This window comes from Lytechinus variegatus, chromosome 1 (assembly GCF_018143015.1).
Source record: "Lytechinus variegatus isolate NC3 chromosome 1, Lvar_3.0, whole genome shotgun sequence".
NCBI classification, from domain to species: Eukaryota; Metazoa; Echinodermata; class Echinoidea; order Temnopleuroida; family Toxopneustidae; genus Lytechinus; species Lytechinus variegatus.
Window position 1 is genome coordinate 52936296 of NC_054740.1, and position 21557 is coordinate 52957852.

The 21557-nt window shown below is 37.3% G+C and overlaps 1 protein-coding gene across 1 annotated transcript in view; it reads left to right on the forward strand.

Moving 5' to 3' along the window:
* Positions 1-21557, forward strand: part of LOC121430987 — a 34329-nt gene that overhangs the window by 1451 nt on the left and 11321 nt on the right. The window contains exon 2 of the mRNA XM_041628441.1: positions 20641-21282. Within this exon, the coding sequence (XP_041484375.1) occupies positions 20641-21282 (642 nt within the window). The remainder of the gene's footprint in view (positions 1-20640; positions 21283-21557) is intronic.

Sequence of the window (21557 nt, forward strand, 5' to 3'; positions counted from 1 at the left end):
AAAAATGTCATGATGACAAACTTAGTACAAATTCCAGTTTTGAGAATATAAAAAGCTTTAAAAGAAACAATGACATATTGTCTAAAGTACATTCTAAGGTAACACAATATTTAAAATTTTGGCCGAAAAGACCAATATTTACGTAATTAGAACAATTTACATGAGTGTTGTGACATCATGAAACAGAAAACACTAATTTTTAGTTCCGACGCCATGTTGATGACGTCACGATGTTTTTAAGGGTCAAATGTGCATAAAATCATATCTCCAATTCATACTCTATTCGAATAGGAAAAATATTTGGGGGTCAACGGACTCCTTGAAGAGCTACAGTGAATTTTATATAGCATATTTTTGCCACTTTTGACTTATTTTGCGAGTTTGCACGCGCGTGTAAGGCACATTTGAATTGACGCGCATTTGCGTATTATTGGTTGTAAGAGCTGAATGAGGTATCAAATTAATCAGAAGATCATGGACATGGACAGACACAAAAAAATAAATGACAACTCGAAGAGGCATAGCGATGGTAGGAGCAAGAACGCGCACGCATACCTGTGCGCGCGCAAATTTTGACATGCTCAAAATGGCCTGAAACGTACCCAAACTTGACCACGGTTGATTTGGAAAATTTTAAAATTTTGACGCGCGCGTACGTGCGCGTCGTGACCTTTGCAGACCCCTCTGTTGACATGTCCTGATGACCTGTCATCTGAACTTAATATGGTGCAAATATGAATGATTTTATGATGATTAGCGATGATATGATCAATAATTTAATTTTACAAAATGGCGCCTAGATGACGTCATCACGATATTTGATGACCTTGAAAAGTTTCGTTTCGCGATTCCACAATAATATCCATACATGACATGAAAATCAAGAAATTTGACAGCCCGATTTTGAGATAACCTGGCGACAAAATTGGCAATAAAAATAAATAAAGAAAATCTGACGAATATAATAGGTGATCTGTCATATTCATGACAGACCACCTAATAATAAAGGAAAAAAAAAAAAAAAAAAATCAAGCGAGGTTTGAACCACCGACCCTAGCGTTACCAGGCAGATGCGTTATCCAGTCGACCACGATCTTCCGGACAGACAGGGAGCGCAGAACAGGGAACATATTGTCAATGTAAATTGTTGCAAGTAGAAAAATGTCATGATGACAAACCTAGTACAAATTCCAGTTTTGAGAATAGTACAAGCTTTAAAATGAAACAATGGACATATTGTCTAAAGGGTACATTCTAAGGTAAAACATATTTAAAATTGGCGAGAAAAGACCAATATTTACGTAATTAGAATCAATTTACATGAGTGTTGTGACATCATGAAACAGAAAACACTAATTTTTAGTTCCGACGCCATGTTGATGACGTCACGATGTTTTTAAGGGTCAAATGTGGCATAAAATCATATCTCCAATTCATACTCTATTCGAATAGGAAAAATAAATTGGGGGTCAACGGACTCCTTGAAGAGCTACAGTGAATTTTATATAGGCATATTTTTGGCCACTTTTGACTTATTTGCGAGTTTGCACGCGCGTGTAAGGCACAATTGAATTGACGCGCATTTGCGTATTATTGGTTGTAAGAGGCTGAATGAGGTATCAAATTAATCAAAGATCATGGACGATGGACAGACACAAAATAAATGACAACTCGAAGAGGCATAGCGATGGTAGGAGCAAGAACGCGCACGCATACCTGTGCGCGCGCAAATTTTTGACATGCTCAAAATGGCCTGAAACGTACCCAAACTTGACCACGGTTGATTTGGAAAATTTTAAAATTTTGAACGCGCGCGTACGTGCGCGTCGTGACCTTTGCATGACCTCTGTTGACATGTCCTGATGACCTGTCATCTGAACTTAATATGGTGCAAATATGAATGATTTATGATGATTAGTTGCGATGATATGATCAATAATTTAATTTTACAAAATGGCGCCTAGATGACGTCATCACGATTTGATGACCTTGAAAGTTTCGTTTCGCGATTCCACAATAATATCCATACATGACATGAAAATCAAGAAATTTGACAGGCCCGATTTTGAGATAACCTGGCGACAAATTTGGCAATAAAAATAAATAAAGTAAAATCTGACGAATATAATAGGTGATCTGTCATATTCATGACAGACCACCTAATAATAAAGGAAAAAAAAAAAAAAAAAAGAGTCAAGCGAGGTTTGAACCACCGACCCTAGCGTTACCAGGCAGATGCGTTATCCAGTCGACCACGATCTTCCGACAGACAGGGAGCGCAGAACAGGGAACATATTGTCAATGTAAATTGTTGCAAGTAGAAAAATGTCATGATGACAAACCTAGTACAAATTCCAGTTTTGAGAATAGTACAAGCTTTAAAATGAAACAATGGACATATTGTCTAAAGGGTACATTCTAAGGTAAAACATATTTAAAATTTGGCGAGAAAAGACCAATATTTACGTAATTAGAATCAATTTACATGAGTGTTGTGACATCATGAAACAGAAAACACTAATTTTTAGTTCCGACGCCATGTTGATGACGTCACGATGTTTTAAGGGTCAAATGTGCATAAAATCATATCTCCAATTCATACTCTATTCGAATAGGAAAAAAAATTGGGGGTCAACGGACTCCTTGAAGAGCTACAGTGAATTTTTATAAAGGCATATTTTGGCCACTTTTGACTTATTTTGCGAGTTTGCACGCGCGTGTAAGGCACATTTGAATTGACGCGCATTTGCGTATTATTGGTTGTAAGAGGCTGAATGAGGTATCAAATTAATCAGAAGATCATGGACGATGGACAGACACAAAATAAATGACAACTCGAAGAGGCATAGCGATGTAGGAGCAAGAACGCGCACGCATACCTGTGCGCGCGCAAATTTTTGACATGCTCAAAATGGCCTGAAACGAACTACCCAAACTTGACCACGGTTGATTTGGAAAATTTTAAAATTTTGACGCGCGCGTACGTGCGCGTCGTGACCTTTGCATGACCTCTGTTGACATGTCCTGATGACCTGTCATCTGAACTTAATATGGTGCAAATATGAATGATTTATGATGATTAGTTGCGATGATATGATCAATAATTTAATTTACAAAATGGCGCCTAGATGACGTCATCACGATTTGATGACCTTGAAAATTTCGTTTCGCGATTCCACAATAATAATCCATACATGACATGAAAATCAAGAAATTTGACAGGCCCGATTTTGAGATAACCTGGCGACAAAATTTGGCAATAAAAATAAATAAAGTAAAATCTGACGAATATAATAGGTGATCTGTCATATTCATGACAGACCACCTAATAATAAAGGAAAAAAAAAAAAAAAAAAAATCAAGCGAGGTTTGAACCACCGACCCTAGCGTTACCAGGCAGATGCGTTATCCAGTCGACCACGATCTTCCGGACAGACAGGGAGCGCAGAACAGAAACATATTGTCAATGTAAATTGTTGCAAGTAGAAAAATGTCATGATGACAAACCTAGTACAAATTCCAGTTTTGAGAATAGTACAAGCTTTAAAATGAAACAATGGACATATTGTCTAAAGGGTACATTCTAAGGTAAAACATATTTAAAATTTGGCGAGAAAAGACCAATATTTACGTAATTAGAATCAATTTACATGAGTTTGTGACATCATGAAACAGAAAACACTAATTTTTAGTTCCGACGCCATGTTGATGACGTCACGATGTTTTTTAAGGTCAAATGTGGCATAAAATCATATCTCCAATTCATACTCTATTCGAATAGGAAAAATAAATTGGGGGTCAACGGACTCCTTGAAGAGCTACAGTGAATTTTTATATAGGCATATTTTTGGCCACTTTTGACTTATTTTGCGAGTTTGCACGCGCGTGTAAGGCACATTTGAATTGACGCGCATTTGCGTATTATTGGTTGTAAGAGGCTGAATGAGGTATCAAATTAATCAGAAGATCATGGACGATGGACAGACACAAAATAAATGACAACTCGAAGAGGCATAGCGATGGTAGGAGCAAGAAACGCGCACGCATACCTGTGCGCGCGCAAATTTTTGACATGCTCAAAATGGCCTGAAACGTACCCAAACTTGACCACGGTTGATTTGGAAAATTTTAAAATTTTGACGCGCGCGTACGTGCGCGTCGTGACCTTTGCATGACCTCTGTTGACATGTCCTGATGACCTGTCATCTGAACTTAATATGGTGCAAATATGAATGATTATGATGATTAGTTTGCGATGATATGATCAATAATTAATTTAACAAAATGGCGCCTAGATGACGTCATCACGATTTGATGACCTTGAAAAGTTTCGTTTCGCGATTCCACAATAATATCCATACATGACATGAAAATCAAGAAATTTGACAGGCCCGATTTTGAGATAACCTGGCGACAAAATTTGGCAATAAAAAAAATAAAGTAAAATCTGACGAATATAATAGGTGATCTGTCATATTCATGACAGACCACCTAATAATAAAGGAAAAAAAAAAAAAAAAAAAGTCAAGCGAGGTTTGAACCACCGACCCTAGCGTTACCAGGCAGATGCGTTATCCAGTCGACCACGATCTTCCGGACAGACAGGGAGCGCAGAACAGGAAACATATTGTCAATGTAAATTGTTGCAAGTAGAAAAATGTCATGATGACAAACCTAGTACAAATTCCAGTTTTGAGAATAGTACAAGCTTTAAAATGAAACAATGGACATATTGTCTAAAGGGTACATTCTAAGGTAAAACATATTTAAAATTTGGCGAGAAAAGACCAATATTTACGTAATTAGAATCAATTTACATGAGTGTTGTGACATCATGAAACAGAAAACACTAATTTTTAGTTCCGACGCCATGTTGATGACGTCACGATGTTTTTAAGGGTCAAATGTGGCATAAAATCATATCTCCAATTCATACTCTATTCGAATAGAAAAAAAAAATTGGGGGTCAACGGACTCCTTGAAGAGCTACAGTGAATTTTATATAGGCATATTTTTGGCCACTTTTGACTTATTTTGCGAGTTTGCACGCGCGTGTAAGGCACATTTGAATTGACGCGCATTTGCGTATTATTGGTTGTAAGAGGCTGAATGAGGTATCAAATTAATCAGAAGATCATGGACGATGGACAGACACAAAATAAATGACAACTCGAAGAGGCATAGCGATGGTAGGAGCAAGAACGCGCACGCATACCTGTGCGCGCGCAAATTTTTGACATGCTCAAAATGGCCTGAAACGTACCAAAACTTGACCACGGTTGATTTGGAAAATTTTAAAATTTTGACGCGCGCGTACGTGCGCGTCGTGACCTTTGCATGACCTCTGTTGACATGTCCTGATGACCTGTCATCTGAACTTAATATGGTGCAAATATGAATGATTTATGATGATTAGTTGCGATGATATGATCAATAATTTAATTTTACAAAATGGCGCCTAGATGACGTCATCACGATTTGATGACCTTGAAAAGTTTCGTTTCGCGATTCCACAATAATATCCATACATGACATGAAAATCAAGAAATTTGACAGGCCCGATTTTGAGATAACCTGGCGACAAAATTTGGCAATAAAAATAAATAAAGTAAAATCTGACGAATATAATAGGTGATCTGTCATATTCATGACAGACCACCTAATAATAAAGGGAAAAAAAAAAAAAAAAAAAATCAAGCGAGGTTGAACCACCGACCCTAGCGTTACCAGGCAGATGCGTTATCCAGTCGACCACGATCTTCCGGACAGACAGGGAGCGCAGAACAGGAAACATATTGTCAATGTAAATTGTTGCAAGTAGAAAAATGTCATGATGACAAACCTAGTACAAATTCCAGTTTTGAGAATAGTACAAGCTTTAAAATGAAACAATGGACATATTGTCTAAAGGGTACATTCTAAGGTAAAACATATTTAAAATTTGGCGAGAAAAGACCAATATTTACGTAATTAGAATCAATTTACATGAGTGTTGTGACATCATGAAACAGAAAACACTAATTTTTAGTTCCGACGCCATGTTGATGACGTCACGATGTTTTTAAGGGTCAAAGTGGCATAAAATCATATCTCCAATTCATACTCTATTCGAATAGGAAAAATAAATTGGGGGTCAACGGACTCCTTGAAGAGCTACAGTGAATTTTATATAGGCATATTTTTGGCCACTTTTGACTTATTTGCGAGTTTGCACGCGCGTGTAAGGCACATTTGAATTGACGCGCATTTGCGTATTATTGGTTGTAAGAGGCTGAATGAGGTATCAAATTAATCAGAAGATCATGGACGATGGACAGACACAAAATAAATGACAACTCGAAGAGGCATAGCGATGGTAGGAGCAAGAACGCGCACGCATACCTGTGCGCGCGCAAATTTTTGACATGCTCAAAATGGCCTGAAACGTACCCAAACTTGACCACGGTTGATTTGGAAAATTTTAAAATTTTGACGCGCGCGTACGTGCGCGTCGTGACCTTTGCATGACCTCTGTTGACATGTCCTGATGACCTGTCATCTGAACTTAATATGGCAAATATGAATGATTTATGATGATTAGTTGCGATGATATGATCAATAATTTAATTTTACAAATGGCGCCTAGATGACGTCATCACGATTTGATGACCTTGAAAAGTTTCGTTTCGCGATTCCACAATAATATCCATACATGACATGAAAATCAAGAAATTTGACAGGCCCGATTTTGAGATAACCTGGCGACAAAATTTGGCAATAAAAATAAATAAAGTAAAATCTGACGAATATAATAGGTGATCTGTCATATTCATGACAGACCACCTAATAATAAAGGGAAAAAAAAAAAAAAAAAAATCAAGCGAGGTTTGAACCACCGACCCTAGCGTTACCAGGCAGATGCGTTATCCAGTCGACCACGATCTTCCGGACAGACAGGGAGCGCAGAACAGGAAAATATTGTCAATGTAAATTGTTGCAAGTAGAAAAATGTCATGATGACAAACCTAGTACAAATTCCAGTTTTGAGAATAGTACAAGCTTTAAAATGAAACAATGGACATATTGTCTAAAGGGTACATTCTAAGGTAAAACATATTTAAAATTTGGCGAGAAAAGACCAATATTTACGTAATTAGAATCAATTTACATGAGTGTTGTGACATCATGAAACAGAAAACACTAATTTTTAGTTCCGACGCCATGTTGATGACGTCACGATGTTTTTTAAGGGTCAAATGTGGCATAAAATCATATCTCCAATTCATACTCTATTCGAATAGGAAAAATAAATTGGGGGTCAACGGACTCCTTGAAGAGCTACAGTGAATTTATATAGGCATATTTTTGGCCACTTTTGACTTATTTTGCGAGTTTGCACGCGCGTGTAAGGCACATTTGAATTGACGCGCATTTGCGTATTATTGGTTGTAAGAGGCTGAATGAGGTATCAAATTAATCAGAAGATCATGGACGATGGACAGACACAAAATAAATGACAACTCGAAGAGGCATAGCGATGGTAGGAGCAAGAACGCGCACGCATACCTGTGCGCGCGCAAATTTTTGACATGCTCAAAATGGCCTGAAACGTACCCAAACTTGACCACGGTTGATTTGAAAATTTTAAAATTTTAACGCGCGCGTACGTGCGCGTCGTGACCTTTGCATGACCTCTGTTGACATGTCCTGATGACCTGTCATCTGAACTTAATATGTGCAAATATGAATGATTTATGATGATTAGTTGCGATGATATGATCAATAATTTAATTTTACAAAATGGCGCCTAGATGATGACGTCATCACGATTTGATGACCTTGAAAAGTTCGTTTCGCGATTCCACAATAATATCCATACATGACATGAAAATCAAGAAATTTGACAGGCCCGATTTGAGATAACCTGGCGACAAAATTTGGCAATAAAAATAAATAAAGTAAAATCTGACGAATATAATAGGTGATCTGTCATATTCATGACAGACCACCTAATAATAAAGGGAAAAAAAAAAAAAAAAAAAATCAAGCGAGGTTTGAACCACCGACCCTAGCGTTACCAGGCAGATGCGTTATCCAGTCGACCACGATCTTCCGGACAGACAGGGAGCGCAGAACAGGAACATATTGTCAATGTAAATTGTTGCAAGTAGAAAAATGTCATGATGACAAACCTAGTACAAATTCCAGTTTTGAGAATAGTACAAGCTTTAAAATGAAACAATGGACATATTGTCTAAAGGGTACATTCTAAGGTAAAACATATTTAAAATTTGGCGAGAAAAGACCAATATTTACGTAATTAGAATCAATTTACATGAGTGTTGTGACATCATGAAACAGAAAACACTAATTTTTAGTTCCGACGCCATGTTGATGACGTCACGATGTTTTTAAGGGTCAAATGTGGCATAAAATCATATCTCCAATTCATACTCTATTCGAATAGGAAAAATAAATTGGGGTCAACGGACTCCTTGAAGAGCTACAGTGAATTTTATATAGGCATATTTTTTGGCCACTTTTGACTTATTTTGCGAGTTTGCACGCGCGTGTAAGGCACATTTGAATTGACGCGCATTTGCGTATTATTGGTTGTAAGAGGCTGAATGAGGTATCAAATTAATCAGAAGATCATGGACGATGGACAGACACAAAATAAATGACAACTCGAAGAGGCATAGCGATGGTAGGAGCAAGAACGCGCACGCATACCTGTGCGCGCGCAAATTTTGACATGCTCAAAATGGCCTGAAACGTACCCAAACTTGACCACGGTTGATTTGGAAAATTTTAAAATTTTGACGCGCGCGTACGTGCGCGTCGTGACCTTTGCATGACCTCTGTTGACATGTCCTGATGACCTGTCATCTGAACTTAATATGTGCAAATATGAATGATTTATGATGATTAGTTGCGATGATATGATCAATAATTTAATTTTACAAAATGGCGCCTAGATGACGTCATCACGATTTGATGACCTTGAAAAGTTTCGTTTCGCGATTCCACAATAATATCCATACATGACATGAAAATCAAGAAATTTGACAGGCCCGATTTTGAGATAACCTGGCGACAAAATTTGGCAATAAAAATAAATAAAGTAAAATCTGACGAATATAATAGGTGATCTGTCATATTCATGACAGACCACCTAATAATAAAGGGAAAAAAAAAAAAAAAAAAAAGTCAAGCGAGGTTTGAACCACCGACCCTAGCGTTACCAGGCAGATGCGTTATCCAGTCGACCACGATCTTCCGGACAGACAGGGAGCGCAGAACAGGAACATATTGTCAATGTAAATTGTTGCAAGTAGAAAAATGTCATGATGACAAACCTAGTACAAATTCCAGTTTTGAGAATAGTACAAGCTTTAAAATGAAACAATGGACATATTGTCTAAAGGGTACATTCTAAGGTAAACATATTTAAAATTTGGCGAGAAAAGACCAATATTTACGTAATTAGAATCAATTTACATGAGTGTTGTGACATCATGAAACAGAAAACACTAATTTTTAGTTCCGACGCCATGTTGATGACGTCACGATGTTTTTAAGGGTCAAATGTGGCATAAAATCATATCTCCAATTCATACTCTATTCGAATAGGAAAAATAAATTGGGGGTCAACGGACTCCTTGAAGAGCTACAGTGAATTTTATATAGGCATATTTTTGGCCACTTTTGACTTATTTTGCGAGTTTGCACGCGCGTGTAAGGCACATTTGAATGACGCGCATTTGCGTATTATTGGTTGTAAGAGGCTGAATGAGGTATCAAATTAATCAGAAGATCATGGACGATGGACAGACACAAAATAAATGACAACTCGAAGAGGCATAGCGATGGTAGGAGCAAGAACGCGCACGCATACCTGTGCGCGCGCAAATTTTTGACATGCTCAAAATGGCCTGAAACGTACCCAAACTTGACCACGGTTGATTTGGAAAATTTTAAAATTTTGACGCGCGCGTACGTGCGCGTCGTGACCTTTGCATGACCTCTGTTGACATGTCCTGATGACCTGTCATCTGAACTTAATATGGTGCAAATATGAATGATTTATGATGATTAGTTGCGATGATATGATCAATAATTTAATTTTACAAAATGGCGCCTAGATGACGTCATCACGATTTGATGACCTTGAAAAGTTTCGTTTCGCGATTCCACAATAATATCCATACATGACATGAAAATCAAGAAATTTGACAGGCCCGATTTTGAGATAACCTGCGACAAAATTTGGCAATAAAAATAAATAAAGTAAAATCTGACGAATATAATAGGTGATCTGTCATATTCATGACAGACCACCTAATAATAAAGGAAAAAAAAAAAAAAAAAAAAAGAGTCAAGCGAGGTTTGAACCACCGACCCTAGCGTTACCAGGCAGATGCGTTATCCAGTCGACCACGATCTTCCGGACAGACAGGGAGCGCAGAACAGGAAACATATTGTCAATGTAAATTGTTGCAAGTAGAAAAATGTCATGATGACAAACCTAGTACAAATTCCAGTTTTGAGAATAGTACAAGCTTTAAAATGAAACAATGGACATATTGTCTAAAGGGTACATTCTAAGGTAAAACATATTTAAAATTTGGCGAGAAAAGACCAATATTTACGTAATTAGAATCAATTTACATGAGTGTTGTGACATCATGAAACAGAAAACACTAATTTTAGTTCCGACGCCATGTTGATGACGTCACGATGTTTTTAAGGGTCAAATGTGGCATAAAATCATATCTCCAATTCATACTCTATTCGAATAGGAAAAATAAATTGGGGTCAACGACACTCCTGAAGAGCTACAGTGAATTTTATATAGGCATATTTTTGCCACTTTTGACTTATTTTGCGAGTTTGCACGCGCGTGTAAGGCACATTTGAATTGACGCGCATTTGCGTATTATTGGTTGTAAGAGGCTGAATGAGGTATCAAATTAATCAGAAGATCATGGACGATGGACAGACACAAAATAAATGACAACTCGAAGAGGCATAGCGATGGTAGGAGCAAGAACGCGCACGCATACCTGTGCGCGCGCAAATTTTTGACATGCTCAAAATGGCCTGAAACGTACCCAAACTTGACCACGGTTGATTTGGAAAATTTTAAAATTTTGACGCGCGCGTACGTGCGCGTCGTGACCTTTGCATGACCTCTGTTGACATGTCCTGATGACCTGTCATCTGAACTTAATATGGTGCAAATATGAATGATTTATGATGATTAGTTGCGATGATATGATCAATAATTTAATTTTACAAAATGGCGCCTAGATGACGTCATCACGATTTGATGACCTTGAAAAGTTTCGTTTCGCGATTCCACAATAATATCCATACATGACATGAAAATCAAGAAATTTGACAGGCCCGATTTTGAGATAACCTGGCGACAAAATTTGGCAATAAATAAATAAAGTAAAATCTGACGAATATAATAGGTGATCTGTCATATTCATGACAGACCACCTAATAATAAAGGAAAAAAAAAAAAAAAAAAAATCAAGCGAGGTTTGAACCACCGACCCTAGCGTTACCAGGCAGATGCGTTATCCATCGACCACGATCTTCCGGACAGACAGGGAGCGCAGAACAGGGAACATATTGTCAATGTAAATTGTTGCAAGTAGAAAAATGTCATGATGACAAACCTAGTACAAATTCCAGTTTTGAGAATAGTACAAGCTTTAAAATGAAACAATGGACATATTGTCTAAAGGGTACATTCTAAGGTAAAACATATTTAAAATTTGGCGAGAAAAGACCAATATTTACGTAATTAGAATCAATTTACATGAGTGTTGTGACATCATGAAACAGAAAACACTAATTTTTAGTTCCGACGCCATGTTGATGACGTCACGATGTTTTTAAGGGTCAAATGTGGCATAAAATCATATCTCCAATTCATACTCTATTCGAATAGGAAAAATAAATTGGGGGTCAACGGACTCCTTGAAGAGCTACAGTGAATTTTATATAGGCATATTTTTGGCCACTTTTGACTTATTTTGCGAGTTTGCACGCGCGTGTAAGGCACATTTGAATTGACGCGCATTTGCGTATTATTGGTTGTAAGAGGCTGAATGAGGTATCAAATTAATCAGAAGATCATGGACGATGGACAGACACAAAATAAATGACAACTCGAAGAGGCATAGCGATGGTAGGAGCAAGAACGCGCACGCATACCTGTGCGCGCGCAAATTTTTGACATGCTCAAAATGGCCTGAAACGTACCCAAACTTGACCACGGTTGATTTGGAAAATTTAAAATTTTGACGCGCGCGTACGTGCGCGTCGTGACCTTTGCATGACCTCTGTTGACATGTCCTGATGACCTGTCATCTGAACTTAATATGGTGCAAATATGAATGATTTATGATGATTAGTTGCGATGATATGATCAATAATTTAATTTTACAAAATGGCGCCTAGATGACGTCATCACGATTTGATGACCTTGAAAAGTTTCGTTTCGCGATTCCACAATAATATCCATACATGACATGAAAATCAAGAAATTTGACAGGCCCGATTTTGAGATAACCTGGCGACAAAATTTGGCAATAAAAATAAATAAAGTAAAATCTGACGAATATAATAGGTGATCTGTCATATTCATGACAGACCACCTAATAATAAAGGGAAAAAAAAAAAAAAAAAATCAAGCGAGGTTTGAACCACCGACCCTAGCGTTACCAGGCAGATGCGTTATCCAGTCGACCACGATCTTCCGGACAGACAGGAGCGCAGAACAGGAACATATTGTCAATGTAAATTGTTGCAAGTAGAAAAATGTCATGATGACAAACCTAGTACAAATTCCAGTTTTGAGAATAGTACAAGCTTTAAAATGAAACAATGGACATATTGTCTAAAGGTACATTCTAAGGTAAAACATATTTAAAATTTGGCGAGAAAAGACCAATATTTACGTAATTAGAATCAATTTACATGAGTGTTGTGACATCATGAAACAGAAAACACTAATTTTTAGTTCCGACGCCATGTTGATGACGTCACGATGTTTTTAAGGGTCAAATGTGGCATAAAATCATATCTCCAATTCATACTCTATTCGAATAGGAAAAATAAATTGGGGTCAACGGACTCCTTGAAGAGCTACAGTGAATTTTATATAGGCATATTTTTGCCACTTTTGACTTATTTTGCGAGTTTGCACGCGCGTGTAAGCACATTTGAATTGACGCGCATTTGCGTATTATTGGTTGTAAGAGGCTGAATGAGGTATCAAATTAATCAGAAGATCATGGACGATGGACAGACACAAAATAAATGACAACTCGAAGAGGCATAGCGATGGTAGGAGCAAGAACGCGCACGCATACCTGTGCGCGCGCAAATTTTTGACATGCTCAAAATGGCCTGAAACGTACCCAAACTTGACCACGTTGATTTGGAAAATTTTAAAATTTTGACGCGCGCGTACGTGCGCGTCGTGACCTTTGCATGACCTCTGTTGACATGTCCTGATGACCTGTCATCTGAACTTAATATGGTGCAAATATGAATGATTTATGATGATTAGTTGCGATGATATGATCAATAATTTAATTTTACAAAATGGCGCCTAGATGACGTCATCACGATTTGATGACCTTGAAAAGTTTCGTTTCGCGATTCCACAATAATATCCATACATGACATGAAAATCAAGAAATTTGACAGGCCCGATTTTGAGATAACCTGGCGACAAAATTTGGCAATAAAAATAAATAAAGTAAAATCTGACGAATATAATAGGTGATCTGTCATATTCATGACAGACCACCTAATAATAAAGGAAAAAAAAAAAAAAAAAAATCAAGCGAGGTTTGAACCACCGACCCTAGCGTTACCAGGCAGATGCGTTATCCAGTCGACCACGATCTTCCGGACAGACAGGGAGCGCAGAACAGGAACATATTGTCAATGTAAATTGTTGCAAGTAGAAAATGTCATGATGACAAACCTAGTACAAATTCCAGTTTTGAGAATAGTACAAGCTTTAAAATGAAACAATGGACATATTGTCTAAAGGGTACATTCTAAGGTAAAACATATTTAAAATTTGGCGAGAAAAGACCAATATTTACGTAATTAGAATCAATTTACATGAGTGTTGTGACATCATGAAACAGAAAACACTAATTTTTAGTTCCGACGCCATGTTGATGACGTCACGATGTTTTTAAGGGTCAAATGTGGCATAAAATCATATCTCCAATTCATACTCTATTCGAATAGAAAAAATAAATTGGGGTCAACGGACTCCTTGAAGAGCTACAGTGAATTTTATATAGGCATATTTTTGGCCACTTTTGACTTATTTTGCGAGTTGCACGCGCGTGTAAGGCACATTTGAATTGACGCGCATTTGCGTATTATTGGTTGTAAGAGGCTGAATGAGGTATCAAATTAATCAGAAGATCATGGACGATGGACAGACACAAAATAAATGACAACTCGAAGAGGCATAGCGATGGTAGGAGCAAGAACGCGCACGCATACCTGTGCGCGCGCAAATTCTTGACATGCTCAAAATGGCCTGAAACGTACCCAAACTTGACCACGGTTGATTTGGAAAATTTTAAAATTTTGACGCGCGCGTACGTGCGCGTCGTGACCTTTGCATGACCTCTGTTGACATGTCCTGATGACCTGTCATCTGAACTTAATATGGTGCAAATATGAATGATTTATGATGATTAGTTGCGATGATATGATCAATAATTTAATTTTACAAAATGGCGCCTAGATGACGTCATCACGATTGATGACCTTGAAAAGTTTCGTTTCGCGATTCCACAATAATATCCATACATGACATGAAAATCAAGAAATTTGACAGGCCCGATTTTGAGATAACCTGGCGACAAAATTTGGCAATAAAAATAAATAAAGTAAAATCTGACGAATATAATAGGTGATCTGTCATATTCATGACAGACCACCTAATAATAAAGGGAAAAAAAAAAAAAAAAAAAATCAAGCGAGGTTTGAACCACCGACCCTAGCGTTACCAGGCAGATGCGTTATCCAGTCGACCACGATCTTCCGGACAGACAGGGAGCGCAGAACAGGAACATATTGTCAATGTAAATTGTTGCAAGTAGAAAAATGTCATGATGACAAACCTAGTACAAATTCCAGTTTTGAGAATAGTACAAGCTTTAAAATGAAACAATGGACATATTGTCTAAAGGGTACATTCTAAGGTAAAACATATTTAAAATTTGGCGAGAAAAGACCAATATTTACGTAATTAGAATCAATTTACATGAGTGTTGTGACATCATGAAACAGAAAACACTAATTTTTAGTTCCGACGCCATGTTGATGACGTCACGATGTTTTAAGGGTCAAATGTGGCATAAAATCATATCTCCAATTCATACTCTATTCGAATAGGAAAAATAAATTGGGGGTCAACGGACTCCTTGAAGAGCTACAGTGAATTTTATATAGGCATATTTTTGGCCACTTTTGACTTATTTTGAGAGTTTGCACGCGCGTGTAAGGCACATTTGAATTGACGCGCATTTGCGTATTATTGGTTGTAAGAGGCTGAATGAGGTATCAAATTAATCAGAAGATCATGGACGATGGACAGACACAAAATAAATGACAACTCGAAGAGGCATAGCGATGGTAGGAGCAAGAACGCGCACGCATACCTGTGCGCGCGCAAATTTTTGACATGCTCAAAATGGCCTGAAACGTACCCAAACTTGACCACGGTTGATTTGGAAAATTTTAAAATTTAACGCGCGCGTACGTGCGCGTCGTGACCTTTGCATGACCTCTGTTGACATGTCCTGATGACCTGTCATCTGAACTTAATATGGTGCAAATATGAATGATTTATGATGATTAGTTGCGATGATATGATCAATAATTTAATTTTACAAAATGGCGCCTAGATGACGTCATCACGATTTGATGACCTTGAAAAGTTTCGTTTCGCGATTCCACAATAATATCCATACATGACATGAAAATCAAGAAATTTGACAGGCCCGATTTTGAGATAACCTGGCGACAAAATTTGGCAATAAAAATAAATAAAGTAAAATCTGACGAATATAATAGGTGATCTGTCATATTCATGACAGACCACCTAATAATAAAGGAAAAAAAAAAAAAAAAAAATCAAGCGAGGTTTGAACCACCGACCCTAGCGTTACCAGGCAGATGCGTTATCCAGTCGACCACGATCTTCCGGACAGACAGGGAGCGCAGAACAGGGAACATATTGTCAATGTAAATTGTTGCAAGTAGAAAAATGTCATGATGACAAACCTAGTACAAATTCCAGTTTTGAGAATAGTACAAGCTTTAAAATGAAACAATGGACATATTGTCTAAAGGGTACATTCTAAGGTAAAACATATTTAAAATTTGGCGAGAAAAGACCAATATTTACGTAATTAGAATCAATTTACATGAGTGTTGTGACATCATGAAACAGAAAACACTAATTTTTAGTTCCGACGCCATGTTGATGACGTCACGATGTTTTTAAGGGTCAAATGTGGCATAAAATCATATCTCCAATTCATACTCTATTCGAATAGGAAAAATAAATTGGGGGTCAACGGACTCCTTGAAGAGCTACAGTGAATTTTATATAGGCATATTTTTGGCCACTTTTGACTTATTTTGCGAGTTTGCACGCGCGTGTAAGGCACATTTGAATTGACGCGCATTTGCGTATTATTGGTTGTAAGAGGCTGAATGAGGTATCAAATTAATCAGAAGATCATGGACGATGGACAGACACAAAATAAATGACAACTCGAAGAGGCATAGCGATGGTAGGAGCAAGAACGCGCACGCATACCTGTGCGCGCGCAAATTTTTGACATGCTCAAAATGGCCTGAAACGTACCCAAACTTGACCACGGTTGATTTGGAAAATTTTAAAATTTTAAACGCGCGCGTACGTGCGCGTCGTGACCTTTGCATGACCTCTGTTGACATGTCCTGATGACCTGTCATCTGAACTTAATATGGTGCAAATATGAATGATTTATGATGATTAGTTGCGATGATATGATCAATAATTTAATTTTACAAAATGGCGCCTAGATGACGTCATCACGATTTGATGACCTTGAAAAGTTTCGTTTCGCGATTCCACAATAATATCCATACATGACATGAAAATCAAGAAATTTGACAGGCCCGATTTTGAGATAACCTGGCGACAAAATTTGGCAATAAAAATAAATAAAGTAAAATCTGACGAATATAATAGGTGATCTGTCATATTCATGACAGACCACCTAATAATAAAAAAAAAAAAAAAAAAAAAGTCAAGCGAGGTTTGAACCACCGACCCTAGCGTTACCAGGCAGATGCGTTATCCAGTCGACCACGATCTTCCGGACAGACAGGGAGCGCAGAACAGGGAACATATTGTCAATGTAAATTGTTGCAAGTAGAAAAATGTCATGATGACAAACCTAGTACAAATTCCAGTTTTGAGAATAGTACAAGCTTTAAAATGAAACAATGGACATATTGTCTAAAGGGTACATTCTAAGGTAAAACATATTTAAAATTTGGCGAGAAAAGACCAATATTTACGTAATTAGAATCAATTTACATGAGTGTTGTGACATCATGAAACAGAAAACACTAATTTTTAGTTCCGACGCCATGTTGATGACGTCACGATGTTTTTAAGGGTCAAATGTGGCATAAAATCATATCTCCAATTCATACTCTATTCGAATAGGAAAAATAAATTGGGGGTCAACGGACTCCTTGAAGAGCTACAGTGAATTTTATATAGGCATATTTTTGGCCACTTTTGACTTATTTTGCGAGTTTGCACGCGCGTGTAAGGCACATTTGAATTGACGCGCATTTGCGTATTATTGGTTGTAAGAGGCTGAATGAGGTATCAAATTAATCAGAAGATCATGGACGATGGACAGACACAAAATAAATGACAACTCGAAGAGGCATAGCGATGGTAGGAGCAAGAACGCGCACGCATACCTGTGCGCGCGCAAATTTTTGACATGCTCAAAATGGCCTGAAACGTACCCAAACTTGACCACGGTTGATTTGGAAAATTTTAAAATTTTAACGCGCGCGTACGTGCGCGTCGTGACCTTTGCATGACCTCTGTTGACATGTCCTGATGACCTGTCATCTGAACTTAATATGGTGCAAATATGAATGATTTATGATGATTAGTTGCGATGATATGATCAATAATTTAATTTTACAAAATGGCGCCTAGATGACGTCATCACGATTTGATGACCTTGAAAAGTTTCGTTTCGCGATTCCACAATAATATCCATACATGACATGAAAATCAAGAAATTTGACAGGCCCGATTTTGAGATAACCTGGCGACAAAATTTGGCAATAAAAATAAATAAAGTAAAATCTGACGAATATAATAGGTGATCTGTCATATTCATGACAGACCACCTAACTAATTTAATTCGTCATGCGGACGAATTAGGTGGTCTGTCTTTATTATTGCCATCATGATCACTATTACCATGTTCATGCAGATCAATGTGATCTTCATGATGACAACTGAATGTTGATTATGGATAGAATGCTTGTGAAAGACGGGAGATGATAAAGCACTGTAAAAGGGTCTCTTTGATGTATGACAATACATGTGATATGAAAAAAAGTAATCATAATCTTTTTATCTTGCTAAATTTAAACTTTTATACCTTTAAATTATCACAAAGGATCATAAGAAGTGTCAAAAAGAAAAAAAAAGTGAAAAAAAAATTCATCTTGTTCACCCCAGGAGTCGAACCCGCGCCCTTTAGAAAGCAGTCAAAGCCACGATATTCCCCATAGAGAATACACGTAAGCAATTTTGAGAATTACAAGTCCAATTTTGCAAGCGAAATACAGGCATGATCCTGGCATCTGATCAAAAATGATGGGCACACTGGCGAAAGCTTAGAATCTCAGCTACAACATACTAAAAGCTTAAAGAAAACTGACAAGAAAAAATGGAGATATGGCTCACGAAATAGAGGAATGTCGAATCTAGTTTTGAGAAAAGGTCATGTCCCATAGAGATTACACGCAAAATACATGTGATATAAAAAAAGTAATTATAATCTGTTTTAATCTTGCTAAATTTAAACTTTTATACCTTTAAATTATCATAAAGGATCATGTAAGAAGTGGCAAAAAGAAAAAAAAAGTGAAAAAAAAAATTCATCTTGTTCACCCCAGGAGTCGAACCCGCGCCCTTTAGAAAGCAGTCAAAGCCACGATATTCCCCATAGAGAATACACGTAAGCAATTTGAGAATTACAAGTCCAATTTTGCAAGTGAAATACGGGCATGATCCCGGCATCTGATCAAAAAATAAAGGGCACACTTCCGAAAGCTTAGAATCTCAGCTACAACATACTAAAAGTTTAAGGAAAACTGACAAGAAAAAATGGAGATATGGCTCATGAAATAGAGGAATGTCGAATCTGGTTTTGAGAAAAAGTCATGTCCCATAGAGATTACACGCAAAATGAGGAAAAATGACATGCCTCTTTTCATCGCTGTTTTACGCAATGATGCGTTTCTCAAAACGAATATTCATGATAACTGAGGAGAAAGAGTACATTCTAAACTACAACATATCGAAATCTGGGCGAAAAACGATCTATATTCGAGAAGTTACAACCAAATTTGCATAAATTTGATGACGTCATTTTTGAAAAAATGAAATTTTTAGTTTAGGCGCCATTTTGATGACGTCACGATATAATTTAGGGACATTGATGACATGAAATCAAATGTACAACTCATACTCTATCGATATATGAAAAAAAAATTGGGGTCAATGGATTATTTAAAGAGCTACAGTGAATTTTCAATAGGCATGTTTTTGCCCATATATGGCCTATAGTGAGAGCTCGCGCGCACACGTGCTGCAGACTTTAACGGGTGTTAATTTCGTCATTAATGGTCGTAGAAGGTTGATCAAGGTATCGAATTGTTCAAAATTTTATTATCAATGCAATGATGTAAAAAAAAACGGTGTTTCTGCGTTGTGTTAAGGTGTTACGCGCGGAAACGCGCACGCATGCGTGCGCGCGCGCAAATTTTTGAAATGCTTAAAATGACCTAAAACGTACTTTCGTTTGGTCAAAAAGTGATTTTGAGCATTTTTAAATTTTGACGCGCGCGTACGCGCGCGTCGTGACCTCCAGGTGACTTTTGATGACATGACCTGATGACTCTTGACCTGAAGTTGATGTGATGTAAATTTGATTGATTTTTGATAATTGATAATGGAGATGTGATTGATAATGTGATTTTACAAAATGGCGCCTAGATGACGTCATCATGACGTGATGACCTTGAAAAGCTTATTTTGACGTGTCCATGACACATCCTATAGATGACATGAAATTCATTGAAATTGATCAAGTCTATTTTGAGATAACTTGGCGACAAGAAAAATCCGTAAAAATAAATAAATAAAAATAAAAAAATTCTGACGAAATTAAGAGGTGATCTGTCAAAGACAGACCACCTAATAAAAAGAATAAATAAAGAAATAAATAAAAAAGAAAATTCGTAGAAACACAAGAGGTGATCTGTCAATTGACAGATCACCTAATAATGAAAAGACTAGTGGGAACAAAGTGGGGAAGTAGTTATAAAAGCCTTTTGAATTTTTATAAAGTGGTCATCAGGCCATTGTTGGATTATGCAGCAGAAGCATATGATTCAGCTCATGATCATGTGAAGAACTTCTTGTTGACAATTCAATACCAGGCTTTAAAACTGTGCACAGGGGCGTTGCCGGGCACCTCCCTGGAATCCTTACAGGTAGATACTGGTGAATTACCACTTGATCTGAGAAGATATATGCTTAGCAAGGTTTACAAAGCAAAAATAAGACAAAACGCCAAACACCCACTCCAATCATCATTGAAGAACTGTTGGCAATTTGAATACGAAAAAAATAAGAAAGCACGAAAACCTTTTGGATTAAGAGTTTTGGAAGATGAGATACTCTACACAACTGAATCTTTTCAGTCTTATACACCCATGCCTCCTTGGCATCTCTCTCCACCAGAAGTGTCATTGAATCTGCATGAGCTTGTGTCCAAAAGTGACAACATTTTTTATCAATACAACACAACTGTGGAGTATATTAATACAACTTGGAAAGAGAATCTCCATATTTACACTGATGGTTCTAGAGACCCGGCGCACGGCAATGCCTCTGCTTGTTTTTACGTGCCTGCTATGCGGGTAATCGAATGTAAAAGAATGCAAAATTTTACATCATCGTATAGATCGGAATTGGTCGCCATAGTCTTGGCACTGCAGTGGTTGGAAAATTTGAACGTTTATAATAAAGTGGTAATTTTTACCGATTCTTTGAGTGCTATTGAAGCGGTGAAGGAAAACAATGAGGATAATTTCGTTAGAGAAATCATAATTACCGCTACTTGTCTAAAATATAAAGGTATATTAATTTGCATAGAGTGGATTCCCTCTCACTGTGGAGTTAGTGGAAACGAAAC